Source organism: Diabrotica virgifera, chromosome 3 (genome assembly GCF_917563875.1).
Source record: "Diabrotica virgifera virgifera chromosome 3, PGI_DIABVI_V3a".
In the NCBI taxonomy this organism is placed as follows: Eukaryota; Metazoa; Arthropoda; class Insecta; order Coleoptera; family Chrysomelidae; genus Diabrotica; species Diabrotica virgifera.
This window is the reverse complement of record NC_065445.1, coordinates 207,972,150-207,990,417: the sequence shown is the minus strand read 5'-3', so window position 1 is coordinate 207,990,417 and position 18,268 is coordinate 207,972,150. Positions and strand designations below refer to the sequence as shown.

Genomic DNA, 18,268 nt, shown 5'->3' with positions numbered 1-18,268 from the left:
TGATTCGAGAGTGCTCCTAGTAGCATTTAACGCGTCCTCGTTTGTTTATTTCTACTGCACCTTGAATGTAAATTTAGTATAAATTATTGTCCACACTCCACAGTTAATTAAAAAAACACTAAACAAATAAAAAATAAGAAAACTCTTTACCAATTAATATTAAAGTGTAAACAAAACGCGATTAGATAAATTGTAACCACATTCTGACACTCGCGATGCTTACAGATGTTTACCACAGCATACACGCGGCTCAAATTAGCGTGTACCAAAAAGTTACCAAAAAATTAGTCAGAGTGCACGCTAAATAGTGATATCACTGATTTGATGACGTTTAAGCATGTACCTAACTTTCTTATTTGAGTACACGTTAGCGTGTACCTAGACACAGCGGATTTTTAGTTAAGTTAAAACCAGGTTTATTCATAATCCTCAAACCAGGAGATTAAATGTGTTAAGTTAAAAGTGAAAATTATTCTGGCCATGGTGTATATAGTCGTGATGTTGAAAAAGTAACTATTCGTTACAAAGTACTCGTTACTTACGAATACCGAAAGTAACGATTACTATGCAGAGAGGCAAATCGTTACTTTGATTACTCTGATTACTTCGTTACTTTGTACCAATCGTATCAGAGCGGATAACGACTATTGGATCTACAACCAGTACACTTGATTACTTTCTATAAAAAAATATCAATCGTATCCCAGCGAGTAACGGACGGGACCGGTATTTTACGAGTGTTATGGAATATCGTTATCGGTATGAAGCGTTTAAAGGTGTGACAGAATACCTATACAAAATACCTACCTACTGAGAAATACGATTCTCGGAATGATTATCGGTACTCGAATACAAAGGTAACAAAAGTAATCATAGTAATCAAAGTAACGAATACTGTAAATGATTACTTTATACAAAAGTAACAATTTATCCCTTAAACAGATCGGTGAAGGTCGTTGTTATATCGGAATACAATTATACAAAATACCTACCTACTGAGAAATACGATTCTCGATATGATTACCGGTACTCAAATATGTACAAAAGTAATCATAGTAATCCAAAGTAACGAGTAATGTAAATGATACTTTATACAAAAGGAACGATTTGTAACGAATCCTCGAAAGTAACTACAATCAAAATCACTAATGGTGGTCATTCCTTTGCTCTTGCTCCTACAGTGTAGGCAACCACAACCGACATTAATATGGTTTTACTTTATAAAATTTTCTATTTTCAATTATTTTCAATAAAAGTCAGTTTATTTATAATCCGCAAACTAGGAGCAATTAGGTGATATGGTTATTTAGCAATTTTAAGGCTTTTTATACCAAGAAAATGAAAATTTATTCGAAATCTCAACTTTTTATTTGGTTATATCTCGAAAACGGAAAATCCGCAAATGAAATTTCGAATGGAGGGCTTATCCTCAAATCAGGAGGAATTATTTTAGATATGGTAGATAATACTTTTGCTAATACAGTTTAGGCCCACCAAAATGGAAATCTTTTTTCTTCGGAAAATTCTTAATTTTTATGATTTTTAGTTAAAAGTTAAAAATTTTAGTTTAGTTAAAAGGTATATTCATAATCTTCAAACGAGAAGGAATTAAAAGATATGATTATTTAGTGGTTTTATAGCTTTTGATATTTACAAAAAGGAAATAAACACTTTAGTGCGGCGCCGAAAATTTTTATTTTTTATAACTCTAAAACGGAAAATTCGCAAATGAAATTTCGAATGGAGGGATTTTCTTATGTCAGAAGCAATCATTTTAGATATACATTACAATACAGATAATACTTTTGCAAATACAGTTTAGGACCACCAAAATGAAAAATTTTTTCTTCGGAAAATTTTTAAGCTTTATGATTTTTAGTTTAAACCAGGTCTATTCGTAATCCTCAAACCAGAAGAAATTAAATATAGTTATTGTTATTTTTACAGCTTTTAATAAATATCCCGATAATGGAAATATGTACTTTGGCGCTGTCCCGAGAAATTTCATTTTGATATAACTTAAAAATGGAATATCCGCAAATGAAATTTCAAAGGAGGGATTACCTTTAAGTCAGGAGGAGTTATTTTGACTATGGTACATACTACTTTTAGCCTTACAGTTTAGGTTTACCAAAAGTGAAAATTATTCTGGCATTCCTTTGCCCCTACAGTATAGGCAACCAACATTAATATCGTTTTTCCTTTATAGCATTTTCAATTTTCACAATTTTCAATTAAAACCAGTTTATTCATAATCCGCAAACGAGGTGCAATTTTTTGATATGGTTATTTAGTGACTTTACGGCATTTTATACCCTGAAAATCGGCATTTATTTTTAGCGCTGCGCCGAAATCTCCACTTTTGATTTGCTTATATCTCGAAAACGGAAACTCCGCAAATGAAATTTTGAACGGTGCAATTATCCGCAAACGAGGTGCAATTTTTTGAGCTGTGGTAGAAGTCAAAATAACGACTTTGAAAAAACCGTTTCGCTAACTTTATGACGCTGGCACAAAGACAACTAATGCAGCCACGATACAAGAGAGAGGTCCTAGAGAGAGACAGACAAGGTGGTGGAAACTTTGACAGGCCGTGTAATTTGAGTTGCCTATATCAACTTAAATCGGGGAAATATAAAAGTCTAAATATAAAAGTAACATAAAAACATAATCAAGGACTTCTTCACTTTGTATAAAACAGTCACTAATTTAGTATTTAAATAGTTTTAAAATTATTTAACTCCCAAATACTTTAGGAAAGTAGGTATTTGTTTTGATAAATACAAATAACAATTCTGAAAAGTATCTGGCACACCAAGTATGGCACTGTGTACTCTATTTATCCCCTAAATACAAAAAAGTGGTTAAATTTTGAAATATGTACTGCCAATCAGCATTAGGCCTTAGCCAGGTTAAAATATAAGTTAAAATATTCAACGAACTGTAAATACTGATTCAATCGGGTCCATTTATATAGGCAACTCAAATTACACGGCCTGTCAAATTCTCCAACACCTTGTCTGTCTCTCTCTAGGACCTCTCTCTTGTATGTTGGTGTCAATCTTGCTTCACTATTTGAATGGGACATGGCCATTCCATCAGTATTGACAGTTCATTGGGACACTGACAATTTTTTCTGTTGCGTCTTGTTTTTGTATATTTTGCAATTTGCATTTGCATCTGCATCATTAATTACATCATTTGCATGTTGAACAGAAGACCAAAAAAGCAATAAGTAATCCAATACTTGTTTGTATTTTGTATTTGTTTGTAGTTTTTACGTTTGTCTCAAAAGTTTTGCATTGCCCCTTATATTGTGTAAAATATTGTTATGGCGTTTATAATTCCCGACAATATATTAGAGACATTAATTTGTACTTTTTGCCATAAATACTTATCGGTAAAACCCGTAACAGTTTATCCGAATAGAGATGTAGCATGTGGTCGATGTGCAGTCTCTGAGAAACAAAAAAACGGTAGAGGTAGAACAGATGTTGAATCCTTGTATGGAAAAATAGCTGAAACATGGTTATTTAAATGTATTAACAGATTTGATGGCTGTAGAGAATTGTTAACATGTTCTCAAGTTCTGGATCATGAAAAGGTATGACCATGTATGACTAAGTATATAGAATATGCAAGGGCGGATCCGGGACAGATTTTCGGGAGGGGCCATGAACTTTTTTTTTGAGAGTGGTAGGGAGGGTCTGGGAAAATTTTTTAAAAATTTGGGTTACAATGGTGAGTTTTAAGGCACTTTTAACAAACTTTTGAGTGCCATAAAGACATTCAAAACTTATTGTAATTAACGACGTTCTACACTTTCGGCAAAGAATTAAAGATTTGCATGAAATTTTAGTATGTTATAGTTTACTTCGAAAAACTAAGACTTGATTTTTTAAAAATTGTTTTACCATGCCGTTTAATTATTATTAAGGGTCAAAGTTAAGTTTTAACATGGGCTCTTATGGGAATTCTTAAAAAGTTAATAACTTTTGACCCAAATTTACGATTTTTAATTATTTGTGCTTAAATTAAAGGTTTTTTTGTAAGGAATAACATATTAAAAAATGAGGATTGTTTACCGTACCATTTATTTTTAATTTATTTATTATAATTAATTCCGTAATTAATTCCGTAATTTCCGTAATTTATTATAATTTATTTTTATAAAGTATTCAATACTGAAACATATGATTTGAGTATTCTTCTATAAATGCATTGTTACCAACTTTCGCTTGCATATAAGTTTCCCCCCTTTCCTCTGAGAGGCATACCCCGCAACGAAGGTGTAGAACGTCGTTAAAGTATTATTAAAGTCAGGACACATTTCTTCGGATCTAAGTGTAGTTCTTTCAACAAGTTTAATACTATTTTTCCAATGCTTCTCCTGTCAGGCCTTGTTCTTCCCTCTTCCTGATTTTCACTAATTATTTTTATGTTTTCATAAGCGTCAATGAACTTGACAAAGTCTTCAGGAATGTTGTTATTGTGTATGTATCTCACATTTAGAGAAAGCTGTTCCACGTGGGATACGTCGTCATTTTGTCAAATATGACAGAGTAATAATTATTTGTTCAATTATTTCTTCACCACACAACATGTTATCATTGATTTTGACTGGAGCTACTAATGTACAGTACTTACCTGGCCAAATTATTAAGACAAGCAATGAAAAATTTACTATTATGACGTTATTTCTCTTATGATTATGATTATATTTAAAAAAAGATTGTTTTGTTCCTTTTTGGTGAATATTAACTGTTAAGGTGCGTATCCATGAGGTTCGCCGCTCTGCGCTCCTGCAACTGCTCCACATAGTGAATATGTTGTCACTCCTGGACCATGCAACAGTGCGTGCTCGCAAATTGGTGGCAGTTTATATGTAGAGGAGCACATGCCATATCGATTAGAGCAGTTGCAGGGAGCGCGGAGCAGCAAACCTAATGGATACACACCTAACCGTTAATACATATTCACAAAAATGGAACAAAACACTATTTTTTCAAATATTCATAATCATGAGAGAAATAACTTCATATGTACATTTTTCTTTGCTTGGCCTAATAATTTGGCCAGGTACTGTATGTTGCTCAGGAAGATGTTGTGGATACGTGTTGTTTGAGCCTTATCTTCTGATGTGATTTTAAACCTTAACAATTCCCCTCATTGTTAGGTCCAGCATCTTCATCCAGCATCATGATAGCCTCTTAGAGGAATATTTTGGACTTAGGAACACTATAGACTCTACTAATAGTCGTAGTCTTTCACTATTTTCTTGTACACTTCATGTCTAAAAAAAAGCTGGTACACTTTTTTTCCCAATGTAAACCTGTTTTCAGACTTGACAGAATGGTTCGTGAATCACTTCGTTGTTGCCATTAGAGATAACGGAATTGCACTAAATCTAAATAAAAAAATAATGTTCAAAAATGTATAAAGTTTTTAGATAGGTATTATTTTTATCATCAAAAAACTGTACCTATCTAATAAATTTAATAACCAGAGAGAGAGGGTTAAGTTAATCTTAAAAAATCCACCTATTACTGAAAAATTAAACGATTAAACATAATAAAAAACAATAGGTCCAGTCCTCGATGACTTATTAAATTTTTTAACATAAGTCAGATTTGACAAGTTGGTTAAAGTAAATTTTTAAGGATGCCACGTCAATTAAGTAAGTGTCATAAAACAAGAATAATTTCTAAAATAGAGGACGGTTAGAGTAAATTTTTAAAATTTTTTAAAAGTAAATTTTTAAGGATGCCACGTCAATTAAGTAAGTGTCATAAAACGAGAATAATTTCTAAAATAGAGGATGCCCTAGAAATTAGAATGACACATTTTTGACAAGACCAACTTACACAACTTGAAAAACACGATTTTCGGTTATAAGAGTTGTACCCGTTTTGCAGTTACCTATTTAGACGTCTGAGAGTATATCTGGTTAATGACTGACTTCTGCAGGTTGCGATAACTTTGTAGAAAATCCTGCCCAACCTGAACACACTCCTTGTGGTATGTTTTTTCATGGGTTTGTATGGCTCCGTCTTTGACAATGAGTTTTGCTAAACATGTTAAAGGTTTCGTGACAAGTCTTTGGGCTATCATCCCTTTATTGTGACCATATTTTTTGTTAGAAAAATAAAACGCAATACTTGATAAAAAATCTCTTTTGACTGTGCGAAAGTACCAACAAATTCCTTTGTTCTAAGTGCTGGTGACCCAAGTAATGCTTCAGTTCTTTTCTATGTGTGTACAGAATATGGAAATTGATACGATTTTGATGGCTACCAAGGTCGTTCTAAAAATTGGCACTTTGTAAAATTATCAACATTTTGATTTGCAAAACATCCTGTCATTCTTGAAGCTTTCATTACTGCTTTTCTTCAATTCTAGTCCAGACAACATATGTATCTCCTATTTTGTACATACACATTTGTTTCAAACTAAAAGCATTTGAACTGCAAATATTTAAATTTATATATTTTTAAATTCTCGGAGGGTGCCATGGCTCCCTCCCTGGATCCGCCCTTGAGAATATGCATTATTACGTTTTTTTCTTTTAAAATTTTGGTGTTTATTCTACAGTGCTTTTCAGATAAAACTATCCACCTTTAACTTATATTAGTTTTGAACCATTGATTTTTCTAGATAACGCAAAAACACAAATAATACTTGAAGGGGGAGACATTATGCAATATGTATTTAACCCGGCAGTGGCCGCTATATCAGATTTTCTCTCACGGTTTTAGAAAATTGCGCACAACTTTTTTTTTGAAATTATACATGCTGTAGTTCCTTCTTGTCTCCTAACTATCCTCCCTCGACAATCTAATAGACTCGTCCGCTCAGATAGTGACTCAGTTTACTTAGTATCACAATATTGTTGAGTCAGTGTGCTTCATGTGAGAGATTCTCTCATCAAGCGACCACCGGCGCCACCAACTGTGTATAAAAATTAATTTCTTCCCCTTAAAACCTGAAATAATATCCTTTTATGATGTAATAAAAGGTGCTGTGGATGTGGTCGTCGTGGTCGATGATATGTAAATCCTATATTCTGTTTCACGGGGTAGTTGTAGATGGTCACTCACCATATATTTTTCAATGTTAAATATTGGCGCGCGACCACTCGCGTAACAACCTACCTAGCGATCAATGCCGGGTTAAGCTCGCCGGGAAAGGTACCCTGTCTCCCCCCGTATCATCCCTTATTTTTCTAAAAACTTGAACCTTTTTTTATTCTATATTTGAATTCTCCTCTTTGTACTGATTTCAAAAATGTATAACACATGATACTTAAAAGTGATTAGTTTATGAGAAAAATAAATACAAAAGCAAAAAAAACTGGATTGAAAAAAATAATTTTTTTTAACAATTTTATTACATACAAATTTTTAGAATGAACATTTCACTACCAAAAGTTTATCAATAATATAATTATTCAAAATGACTTTTAATTTTGAATAATTATTGTTAAAATTTTTGGTAGTGAAATGCTCATTCTAAATGTTATAAAATTGTTAAAAAATAATTTTTTTCTACAACCGTTTAATAATATGCTCAATATTCAACATTTTTGAATAGATAATAACACCCATTACTTTACCCCTAAGTAACAGTTCATTACTCACCTGTCATTACTCACGGGCTGAAGTTAGGTTCAAGTGTTCAAGTGGCGAACGTCACTTTTAATATTAGTCTTATATAAACTGCAAATAAAATTACTGGAATTTGTTTATTTAACACTATAATTATTGACCCTTTGTTGAGCTGCCCCCCCCACTTGCAAAAATCAAAAAACAAATAGCCCTGATTTATGAGCTATTTATGAGCTTTCATATTCCGCAAACTAAAAATTTTGAGCTCGTTCCACTGAGCAGGTATTTAATACTTTAGTGGGGGGGGGGGGAGCTGAGTCAGCCCCCCCCCACTACTTAAAAATAGGAATATTGGATCGGTTTTCCGGCAGAATTACGAGCTATTTATGAGCTCTTGAAATTATATAGTTTCGATTTTTGAGCTCATCCCCTTCACCCCCAAACAACCCTTTAATTGATTTAACTCAGAGAAAAATGCTGAGAAAACTTAAAATATATCGTATTGCGGATATAATTCCTATAGCTTATATACTCTAAGAATAAACTATTAAATCACGTGCATTTCGATTATTGAGCTACAACCCCTTCGCAAGAAAACCACCCTATCTTCCCGGCTTAAGAGAAAGTTGTACTTAAAATGCATTAAATTAATTATTTGGGGACTACATATCATTTAATAAGTTATAAGCTTCCAAATTACGCGCATTTAGATCAGTAAATTGCAATTTATTTTGTATAGTGCAGTCACTGAAGGTAAAAATCAACGATTACCTTCAATTTCGGTGAACCTTCATCGATTTTCACGAAAATTGGTCAGTGGTTAGAGGATACGTCAAGAAACAAAGGTGGCATGGCACCACCTTGCGCCTTTACCCTGAGGGTGGATACCGCCCCTTCTCGGGGGTGAAAATTATTTTATAAAAAATAACTGCACAAATCAATAAGAGAAAAAATTAAAAGCCAAATTTATTATATAAAGTTATTAAAATAAGTCAATACTTTTTAAGTTTTTAAAGATCAAAAATTTTAATTAGGTATTCGTGAAAAAAAATGCATGTTTTGAAGCGGTTTTTCGTAAATCACAGAAAAACTGTTTTTCGTAAATCACAGAAAAACTGTAAGTTTTTACAAAAAAGGTAATAGTATTTTAATTCGTATAGCTTATATTCTAAGAATAAACTCTTAAATCACGCGCCTTTCGATTATAGAGCTACAACCCCTTCGCAAGAAAACCATCCCATATTCCCGGCTTAAGAGAGAGTTGTACTTAAAATAATTTAAATTAATTATTTGGCGACTACATATCGTTTAATAATTTATGAGCTCGCAAAATATACGCATTTCAATTATTGAATTGCCATTTTCTTTCTATAGTGCAGTCACTGAAGGTAAAAATCAACTATGACCTTCGATTTCGGTAAATCTTCATTCATTTTCACGAATTGACAATAACAACTCGCGGTTTTAGCCTGGGGTATATGTCACCCCTTCTCGGGGGTGAAAATTACTTTATTAAAAATAACCCCACCAATCGAGAGAGGGATAAATTGTAAGCAAAATTTGTTATATAATGTTATTAATAAATCAATACTTTTTGAGTTATTAAAGATCAAATATTTTAATTTTTGTGAAAGAAAATTCATGTTTTAAAGCGATTTTTCATAAATACATAACTCAAAAACTGTAAGTTTTTGCAAAAAAGTTTTCATCACTAAAATTGAAGCTAATAAAAAATATAATAAATTGCTTACTTGAAAAACCCTTTAATGTTAATGTAAAGTAAGTTATTGGTAATTAAATGTATATTTTTTTCTGCGACTGTTCCAATCTAAGGATTCAAGCTTAAATAACGGGAAAGAGATGCATTTTATAACACTTAGGTACTAAATACTTGTCAAAGTACTTAGAAATACCTATCAAAAATGAGCTCCAGGAAAAGTTGATAGCATCAAAATCCGCAATCCGCTCACCAATTTTCGTGAAAATGAATGGAGATTTACCGAAATTGAAGGTCATAGTTGATTTTGACCTTCAGTGACTGCACTATAGAAAGAAACTGACAATTCAATAATTGAGATGCGTATATTTTGCGAGCTCATAAATTATTAAACGATATCTAGTCGCCAAATAATTAATTTAAATTATTTTAAGTACAACTCTCTCTTAAGCCGGGAATATGGGATGATTTTCTTGCGAAGGGGTTGTAGCTCAATAATCGATAGGCGCGTGATTTAAGAGTTTATTCTTAGAATATAAGCTATACGAATTAAACTACTATTAACTTTTTTTGTAAAAACTTACAGTTTTTCAGTGATTTACGAAAAACCGCTTCAAAACATGCATTTTTTTCACGAATAATTAAAATTTTTGATTTTTAATAACTTAAAAAGTATTCACTTATTTTAATAACTTTATATAATAAATTTTGCTATTTGTTTTTGTGCAGTATATTTTGTTTTTTTATAGATTTGTGCAGTTATTTTTTATAAAATAATTTTCACCCCCGAGAAGGGGCGGTATCCACCCTTAGGGTAAAGGTGCAAGGTGGTACCATGTCACCTTTGTTTCTTGAGGTATGCTCTAACCCCTGACCAATTTTCGTGAAAATCGATGAAGGTTCACCGAAATTGAAGGTAATCGTTGATTTTTACGTTCAGTGACTGCACTATACAAAATAAATTGCAATTTACTGATCTAAATGCGCGTAATTTGAAAGCTTATAAATTATTAAATGATATGTAGTCGCCAAATAATTAATTTAACGCATTTAAGCTTTCTCTTTATTTATAAGCATTTATACTTTCTCTTTAGCCGGGAAGTTAGGGTGGTTTTCTTGCGAAGGGGTTGTAGCTCAATAATCGAACTGCACGTGATTTAATAGTTTATTCTTAGAGTATATAAGCTATAGGAATTACATCCGCAATACGATATATTTTAAGTTTTCTCAGCATTTTTCTCAATTAAATCAATTAAAGGGTTGTTTGGGGGTGAAGGGGATAGGCTCAAAAATCGAAACTATATAATTTCAAGAGCTCATAAATAGCTCGTAATTCTGCCGCAAAAACCGATTCAATATTCCTATTTTTAAGTAGTGGGGGGGGGCACTAAAGTATTAAGTTCCTGCTCAGTGGAACGAGCTCAAAATTTTTAGTTTGCGGAATATGAAAGCTCATAAATAGCTCATAAATCAGGGCTATTTGTTTTTTAATTTTTGCAAGTGGGGGGGGGGCAGCTCAACACGGGTTAATTATTGTAGTTTATATCAATAATTAACTTCGAAGTTCCCTATATAACAAGCAATGGACATCCGATCGTAGAGCAACTAGAAGAAATAAAAGAACCTAAGTATAACCTTCAAAGCTTTATTCATGAAAGTACTAAAGAGCTGTATCAAAGAAGACTAGATCAAAATCTCAACGAGCATTTAGAAAACACAACAGAATTATATCAAAATATGCTATGGGTAATGCAGAAAGGTGCCAAAGAAGTGTTAGAAGAACAACCAAAAACCAAATCAAGCAATAAACTCTGGTGGAATGAGGAAATAGAAGAACTAGTTTTGACAAAGTAGAAGCTTTACCAACAATGATTAAATACTAAAAATGACGAAGATTGAATAGAGTGCAACAGAATAAAGCGAGTTATATGAAACACAGTTATAAAGGAGAAAAACTATTTATGGATCGCAAATGTATGCAGATAAACACATATTAGGTGGCAGGAAAACCACAGAAGCTTGGAGATTTATAAATTACATAAAAAAAAATGATAAAGTAAAAGTACCCATACACTGTATACAGTCACAAAAATGGATGGACCTCTAAAAAAATTGTTAATAATAGAAGAACGAGGAGAATATTATCTAGAAAATATAGCTACACCAAGTATAGAAATAGAAGGAGAACAGATAAATATCGACGTAGAAAGTCTTATAAAAGCAGTGAGAAGCTTAAAGAATGGTAAAGCTTGCGGTCCAGAAGGTATTCCGGCAGAACTGATTAAAAATAGAACATCTAAGCTATTTCGAATGCTAACAAAAGTCTTCGAGGAATTCTTAAATGGACATCAAGTGTCTCATGAATGGAAAATGGCTTATATCTCATCTATCCATAAGAAAGGAGATAAGCGAGACTGCGAAAATTACAGGGGAATTTCGGCCAGCACACTCAGTAGAGTGTATGGTAGTATACTGAGAGACCTAATAGAGTCCGACTATAGTGAGTATGAAAAAGAAGAACAAGGGGGCTTTAGAGCTGGCCGCTCCTGTACAGACAACGTATTTAGTTTAAAACAAATTATAGAGAAAAAAAAACAGGCAGAAACAGAGAAGTGTACCTGAGAGTCGTTGACTTACAAAAAGCTTATGATAACATACCCTTAAATAAGATGTGGGAAGTTCTACATTCTTCACCAGTAAGCTACACTAAAAGATTCAAATGGCCCCAAAAATGTGCTGGCATCCAGTATATTTAGTAAGATGTGTTGATAGCGAGTAGGATTCTTACAGTTCTGGATGGCGAATGCGTAGGAGGCGGAGCTTGTGCTGAGAGTGGGTATATTTTGTAAAATCGCTTCCCGGCAAGCTTAAATATTGCATAATGTCTTCCCCTTCAAGTATTATTTGACGTGTTTTTGCGTTTTTTCTAAAAATAAGTGGTTCAAAAGTTATAGTTTTATCTGAAAAGCACTGTATAATAGTAGTTTATAGTTACCTCATTCTTAAATAGGCTTGCTTATCTCTTTTACAGTGGAATCTCGATTATCCGTCTCTCTATTAACCGTCACCTCTGTTAACCGTCAGGGTCCATACCTACATAAGTTATATTGACTACATAAGTAAAAATTTAGTCATCAATTCATTTTGTTTGAGCATTACGATAAGCCAAACGAAATTCGTTGAAATGTACAGGTGCAGTTATGCCACCACCGCATTTTTTTATGTAAGTAATTTTTGTTCTTATTCAGGGCTCTGGATTAAATTTCAATTTAAATAGGTGATAAATGATACCCTGCTTTTAGAGTTCTATTTTTAGAATCGCAAGCCGAAAATAAAAATGCACAGCACAATAATTATTACAGTCAATATCTGTGTGTCACCATAATTAAATTTGATTCAAATTCGAACATTGATTATGTTCGAACGTTTGATCAATTAAGTTTTGTTAATGTTCTGTTAACCGTCTTTTCGATTATCCGTCATACCCTTGGTCCGGTTCCCTGACGGATAATCGAGGTTCCACTGTATTTTCGATTTTAAAGCAGCGACTAAATCTATAGGTTTTTTTATAACGTAACTTCAAACATTCCTTAATACTAATATTCTAACAAAATGCGCTTGAATTTAGCAATACACAGTAACTGATTATCGTTTAAGTTTATTAAATTTAAATAATTTAATAATTTTAGGTGTGCTTGGGAAAAATCCATAAGTGTCCAATTTGTTTTGAAGAAATGCTGAGTTTCCTGGTGATTCGACACTTTTATTCCAACCATAAGGATGCTATTTTGGATTCTCCTGCGTTTGTTTTGAACTTGGATTATTATTCAGAAATGTCTAGAATTTATATATATTCAGAAGAAGACAATTTATTTTCTCTTTATATTAACTATAGTAAATCAGAAAATACAATAAAATTAGAATTGGTTTATATGGGAAGTGATAAAATAGCTTCAAACATATCTCATCAGTTTACCATCACTAGCGAAAACAATGAATTTGATATTAACTTTAGCTCAAAACCTTCATGTACTAATGAGTTTTCCATTGTGGATACGTCAAATATGTCACATTTAATATTTGTTAAATTTAAGATATTTTATCCAAACTCAAAGTTTTGGGCTATAACTGAAAATGTGAATTCATCGTCATCCAGCATCAGTAATTCTCCAGAACAACCGAAACCCAGTCAGGGGGAAAATACCAAACAAACCAAATTCTTCAATTTCCCTACGACTGTGATCTAGAATGTTTTAATTGTAAAGAGTGTTGCATCTTTTCCTTTGACTCGCTTGCTGTAGAGTATTATAACAGTCCCATGCATAAACAGACTATTTGTTTTTGTTGCTTTCAGTGGTTAAACCGTAAACAAAAAATTAAAGAAAATGATTTATATTTTAAACATTCAATTCCATCAACTTTTCAGAGACGTTTTTGCAAGTACAGTAGTTGTCATCGACTCTCCACATTTTCAGAAATAGTTTACCATGAAATATTCTGTGAAGAGAGACCATTATATGGTGCAGGAAGACTACAGTATAATAATTGTCCTATCCAAAATTGTCGAGTTCAAAATTTTGCTTTACCACTATCAAATCATTTGAGAGAATATCATGATTATAGGGTATATGCTTCTTTCTTTCAAATTACGCAGCTACCAATCAAATATTTCGTCTTCTTAGAATATCAGATTATCCATTTTCAGCTATCAGTCCAAGATGAGTATAACATGGAATGCAAAATGGTAAAAAACTATAATAAAATAAAATCAGACTGGAAACCACATGTGCTTTTTTTTCTTGATAACACACTCACACCATTAGCAAAGCTTCCTCTTTCAACTGAACCATTAAGGTGTAGAGCAAAAATTGTTTTAGTCAAAGATTAATAACAAAATATCTATTGTATGTGCCTATATAGTTCTTCAACTCTAACTTTTCACATGCGTGAAGTTATTTGCGAAGTACTTTTTATACTAGGTCTCTTTTTTATTCACAGAAACCAGTATCACAAAATTAAGGCGTTTGTCCATAGAAACCACAATAAGTTAAACAAGGATAAACAATATCTATGGCATGTTGTTGATACCTTGCTTACTATGAATTTTGACGTTTATAATTTTAAGTGACAGTACCATTAGCGCATTTGTTGGTTATTATTTGAATTTATTGTTTATTTGGTTTTTCAAGTGATGTAACTTTTAATCTTTATATGCATATGTTATTCTAACAAACATGATTATTATTAGACTGACTAACTACTGTCACCTCTTAATTTCATTATTTCCGGTATATATGTTATAGTCAAAGCCCGAATTTCAGGCACTCCTAGGTTTGACTAGGCAATCCTCAGGTCTGACTGACGGTCTTAGTCAAAGCCTGAAATAAATTACAGTTTCGGCCTTTGACTAGTCAAACCTAGGAGAGACTTAAGTTGGTCAGGCAAAGGTCGAAATTTAATTTTATGAAATCGGGGTTTGACTAGTCAAACCCCGATCAGCTAATAAAATGTAATTTGTTAGATTTTTTAATTTTAATGTTTATTATTTTTATATTGTCGTAATTAAAATAAAAAAATTAGTTTTTATTCTCACATGTTGAGGCATTATGGCATTTAGAGTTGCACAATACGTTAGATCTTTTACACTTACCTACGTAATTTGAAAAATAATTTCTCATTGCAGCAGAATTTTATAAATCCTTGTCCTCCAAATTTAGAATCTTTTGTATTAATTTCTCTTAGATACAGAGACAGCTTAACGTCTGGAACATCTTCGAAATTAGGAAATTTCTCTTTGCATTCTCTTATCTGATCTCTTGGAAAAAGTGTGTTTATTGTTCCGTATTTCGTACCAACTCTATATAAACCGTCAATTGTTTTATCTTGTGTGCTACTCAAAATATTTCGAGCATCCTCTTTGGCTCTATCAAAGTTGGGTTGTTACAGTTTTTCCAATCGAAATTGGATTACATTTTTTTTCACTTAATTGTTTCATAACATTAGCCTGGATATGAAGACCTTCAATCGCATTTCCTTTATTTATTTTAATCTTTTCTGTCTGTGCACAACGCGTGCTCGAACGCGTGCCAACGAGATGCTCGAAATATTTTGGGTATCATACAAGATAAAACAATAATTTACAGTTTATATAGAGTTGGTACGAAATACGGAACAATAAGCACACTTTTTTCAAGAAATCAAATAAGAGAATGCAAAGAGAATTTTCCTAATTTCGAAGATGTTCCAGACGTTAAGCTGTCTCTAAGAAAAATTAGTACAAAAGATTCTAAATTTAGAGGACAAGGATTTATAAAATACCACTGCAATAAGAAGTGCTCTTCACAGCCATGTAACTGTAACAGGTCTAACGTATTGTGCAACTCTAAATGCCTTAATGCCTCAACATGCGAGAATAAATACTAATTTTTTTATTTTAATTACGACAATATATATAATAAACATTACAATTAAAAATGACGTTCTATTAAACCTAATCTAAAAAATGACGACATTTTAATAGCTGATCGGAGTTTGACTAGTCAAACTCCGATTTCATAACATTAAATTTCGACCTTTGCCTGACCAACGTAGTATCTCCTAGGTTTGACTAGTCAAAGGCCGAAACTATAATTTATTTCGGGCTTTGACTAAGACCGTCAGTTAGACATGAGGATTGCCTAGTCAAACCTAGGAGCGCCTGAAATTCGGGCTTTGACTATAACATATACACATCAAAATTAACGCACCACCTTAAAAATGGGACATCTTTGACGTCTTGTACACTGTATTGCAAAAAAATCGATCCACTAAAAATTTGGTAATTTTTGATGTTTTGAATTTACTAAACCTGTTGTCCGATTTAAGTGATTTTTTACCACGTTATAGCCTTATCCATTGACAATATCGATGTAATAATATTGTTGCTCTAGACAGTTAAACTGTCATTGTATACCGGGTGTACGAATCAAACTGTGTTTTTTTCTCATAAGTTCGCATCACCCTGTGGACTATTCTAGCATTTATAAAATACTGAAATTAAAACCCAACTATAGCCTCATGTTTTCTTAACATTTTGTCTGTAGATTCATTCGCTTATGTTGAATAATAAAAAAGTTAGGTACTTTAACAACTGGCCATGTTCGTCATCAGTACAGGGTGTTTCTTAATAAGTGCGACAAACTTTAAGCGGTAATTTTACATGAGAAAATAATGACAATTTGCTTTACAATCATATGTCCGCACACGCTTCGTTTCCTAGATACGGGATATTCAATTTTTTTACAAACTGACGATTTATTTATTGCTTTAAAACCAGTTGAGATATGCAGATCAAATTTGGTGGGTTTTAAAACGTAGTTATTGCACATTTTTTGACATACAATTAAGAATTTTATATTTACCATTGGCTACGGGTAATATTATCGGTCATAATACCCGTTTGCGCGCCACTGGTGAATATTAAATTCTTAATTGTATGTCAAAAAATGTGCAATTACTACGTCTTAAAACCCACCAAATTTGAGTTGCACATCTCAACTGGTTTTAAAGCAATAAGTAAATCATCAGTTTGTAAAAAAAATTGAACATCCCGTATCTCGGAAAGGAAGCGTTTGCGGACATATGATTATAAAGCAAATTGTCATTATTTTCTCATGTACAATAACCCCTTAAAGTTTTGCGCAAATATTTTAGAAACTCCTGTACTGATGACGAACATGGCCAGTTGTTAAAGTACCTAACTTTTTTTATTATTCAACATAAGCGAATGAATCGAAAGACAAAATGTTAAGAAAACCTGAGGCTATAGTTGGGTTTTAATTTCAGTATTTTATAAATGTCAGAATAGTCCACAGGGTGATGCGAACTTTGAGAAAAAAACACAGTTTGATTCGTACACCCGGTATACAATGATAGTTTGACTGTCTGGCAACAATATTATTACAGAGATATTGTCAATGAATAAGGCTATAACGTGGTAAAAAATCACTTAAATCGGACAACAGGTTTAGGAAATTCGAAACATCAAAAATGACCAAATTTTTAGTGGATCGATTTTTTTGCACCGCAGTGTATTTTCAAAACCTGTTGTCCGATTTTAGTGATTTTTTCAGTATATTATAGCTTTGTTCTTCAAGAATATCGATGTAATAATGTTATTTCTAAAAAGGTAAGTGTCACTGTATACCGAGTGTAACAATGATAGTGTGTTTTTTCTTTAAAGTTTGGAACTCCCTGTGGAATATTCTAGCTTATATAAAATATTGCAATTAAAACTCAACTGTAGCCTTAGGCTTTCTTAACATTTTGTTTTTTGACTCATTTGCTTATGTGGGATAATAAAAAAGTTAGGTACTTTAACAACTAGCAATGTTATTTATCAATACAGGGTGTTTCTAAATAAGTGCGACAAACATTAATGAGTAATTCTGCATCAAATAGTAATGGCAGTTTGCTTTATAAACATATGTTCACAAATGCTTCGTTTCCGAGATACATGATGTTGAATTTTTTCTTACAAACTGACCATTTATTTATTGCTCCAAAACCGGTTGAGATATGCAAATGAAATTTGGTAGGTTTTAAGAGGTAGTTATTGCGCATTTTTTGAGATACAATTAAGAATTTTATATGTACCATTGGCGTGTATACGGGATGTATGTAAAATGTTTATACCCAAATGCACGCTAATGGTGAATATAAAATTCTAAATTGTATGTCAAAAAATGCGCAATAACTACCTCTTTAAACATACCAAATTTCATTTGCATATCTCAACCAGTTTTAGAGCAATAAATAAATCATCAGTTTGTAAGAAAAAATTCAACATCCGGTATCTCGGAAACAAAGCATTTGCGGACATATGTTTCTAAAGCAAACGGTCATTATTTTTTCATGCGTCATTACCCCTTAAAGTTTGTCGCACTGATTTAGAAACACCCTGTATTGA

At 32.5% G+C, this 18,268-nt stretch overlaps 1 protein-coding gene across 1 annotated transcript; it reads left to right on the top strand.

The window, feature by feature from the left end:
• Positions 1-3,227: 3,227 nt before the first annotated feature.
• LOC126882461 (uncharacterized) lies at positions 3,228-14,739 on the top strand. Its single transcript, XM_050647422.1, has 2 exons — positions 3,228-3,604; positions 13,011-14,739. The coding sequence occupies exons 1-2, from the start codon at positions 3,332-3,334 to the stop codon at positions 13,566-13,568; spliced, it is 831 nt and encodes a 276-aa protein (XP_050503379.1). The 5' UTR covers positions 3,228-3,331; the 3' UTR covers positions 13,569-14,739.
• The last annotated feature ends 3,529 nt before the right edge of the window (positions 14,740-18,268 follow it).

Bases quoted from the DNA above. Each gene is read 5' to 3' on its own strand.
- LOC126882461 (XM_050647422.1), top strand. From the start codon at position 3,332: ATGGCGTTTATAATTCCCGACAATATATTAGAGACATTAATTTGTACT. The intron at 3,605-13,010 runs GTATGACCATGT...TAATAATTTTAG, and splicing joins AAGTTCTGGATCATGAAAAG to GTGTGCTTGGGAAAAATCCA.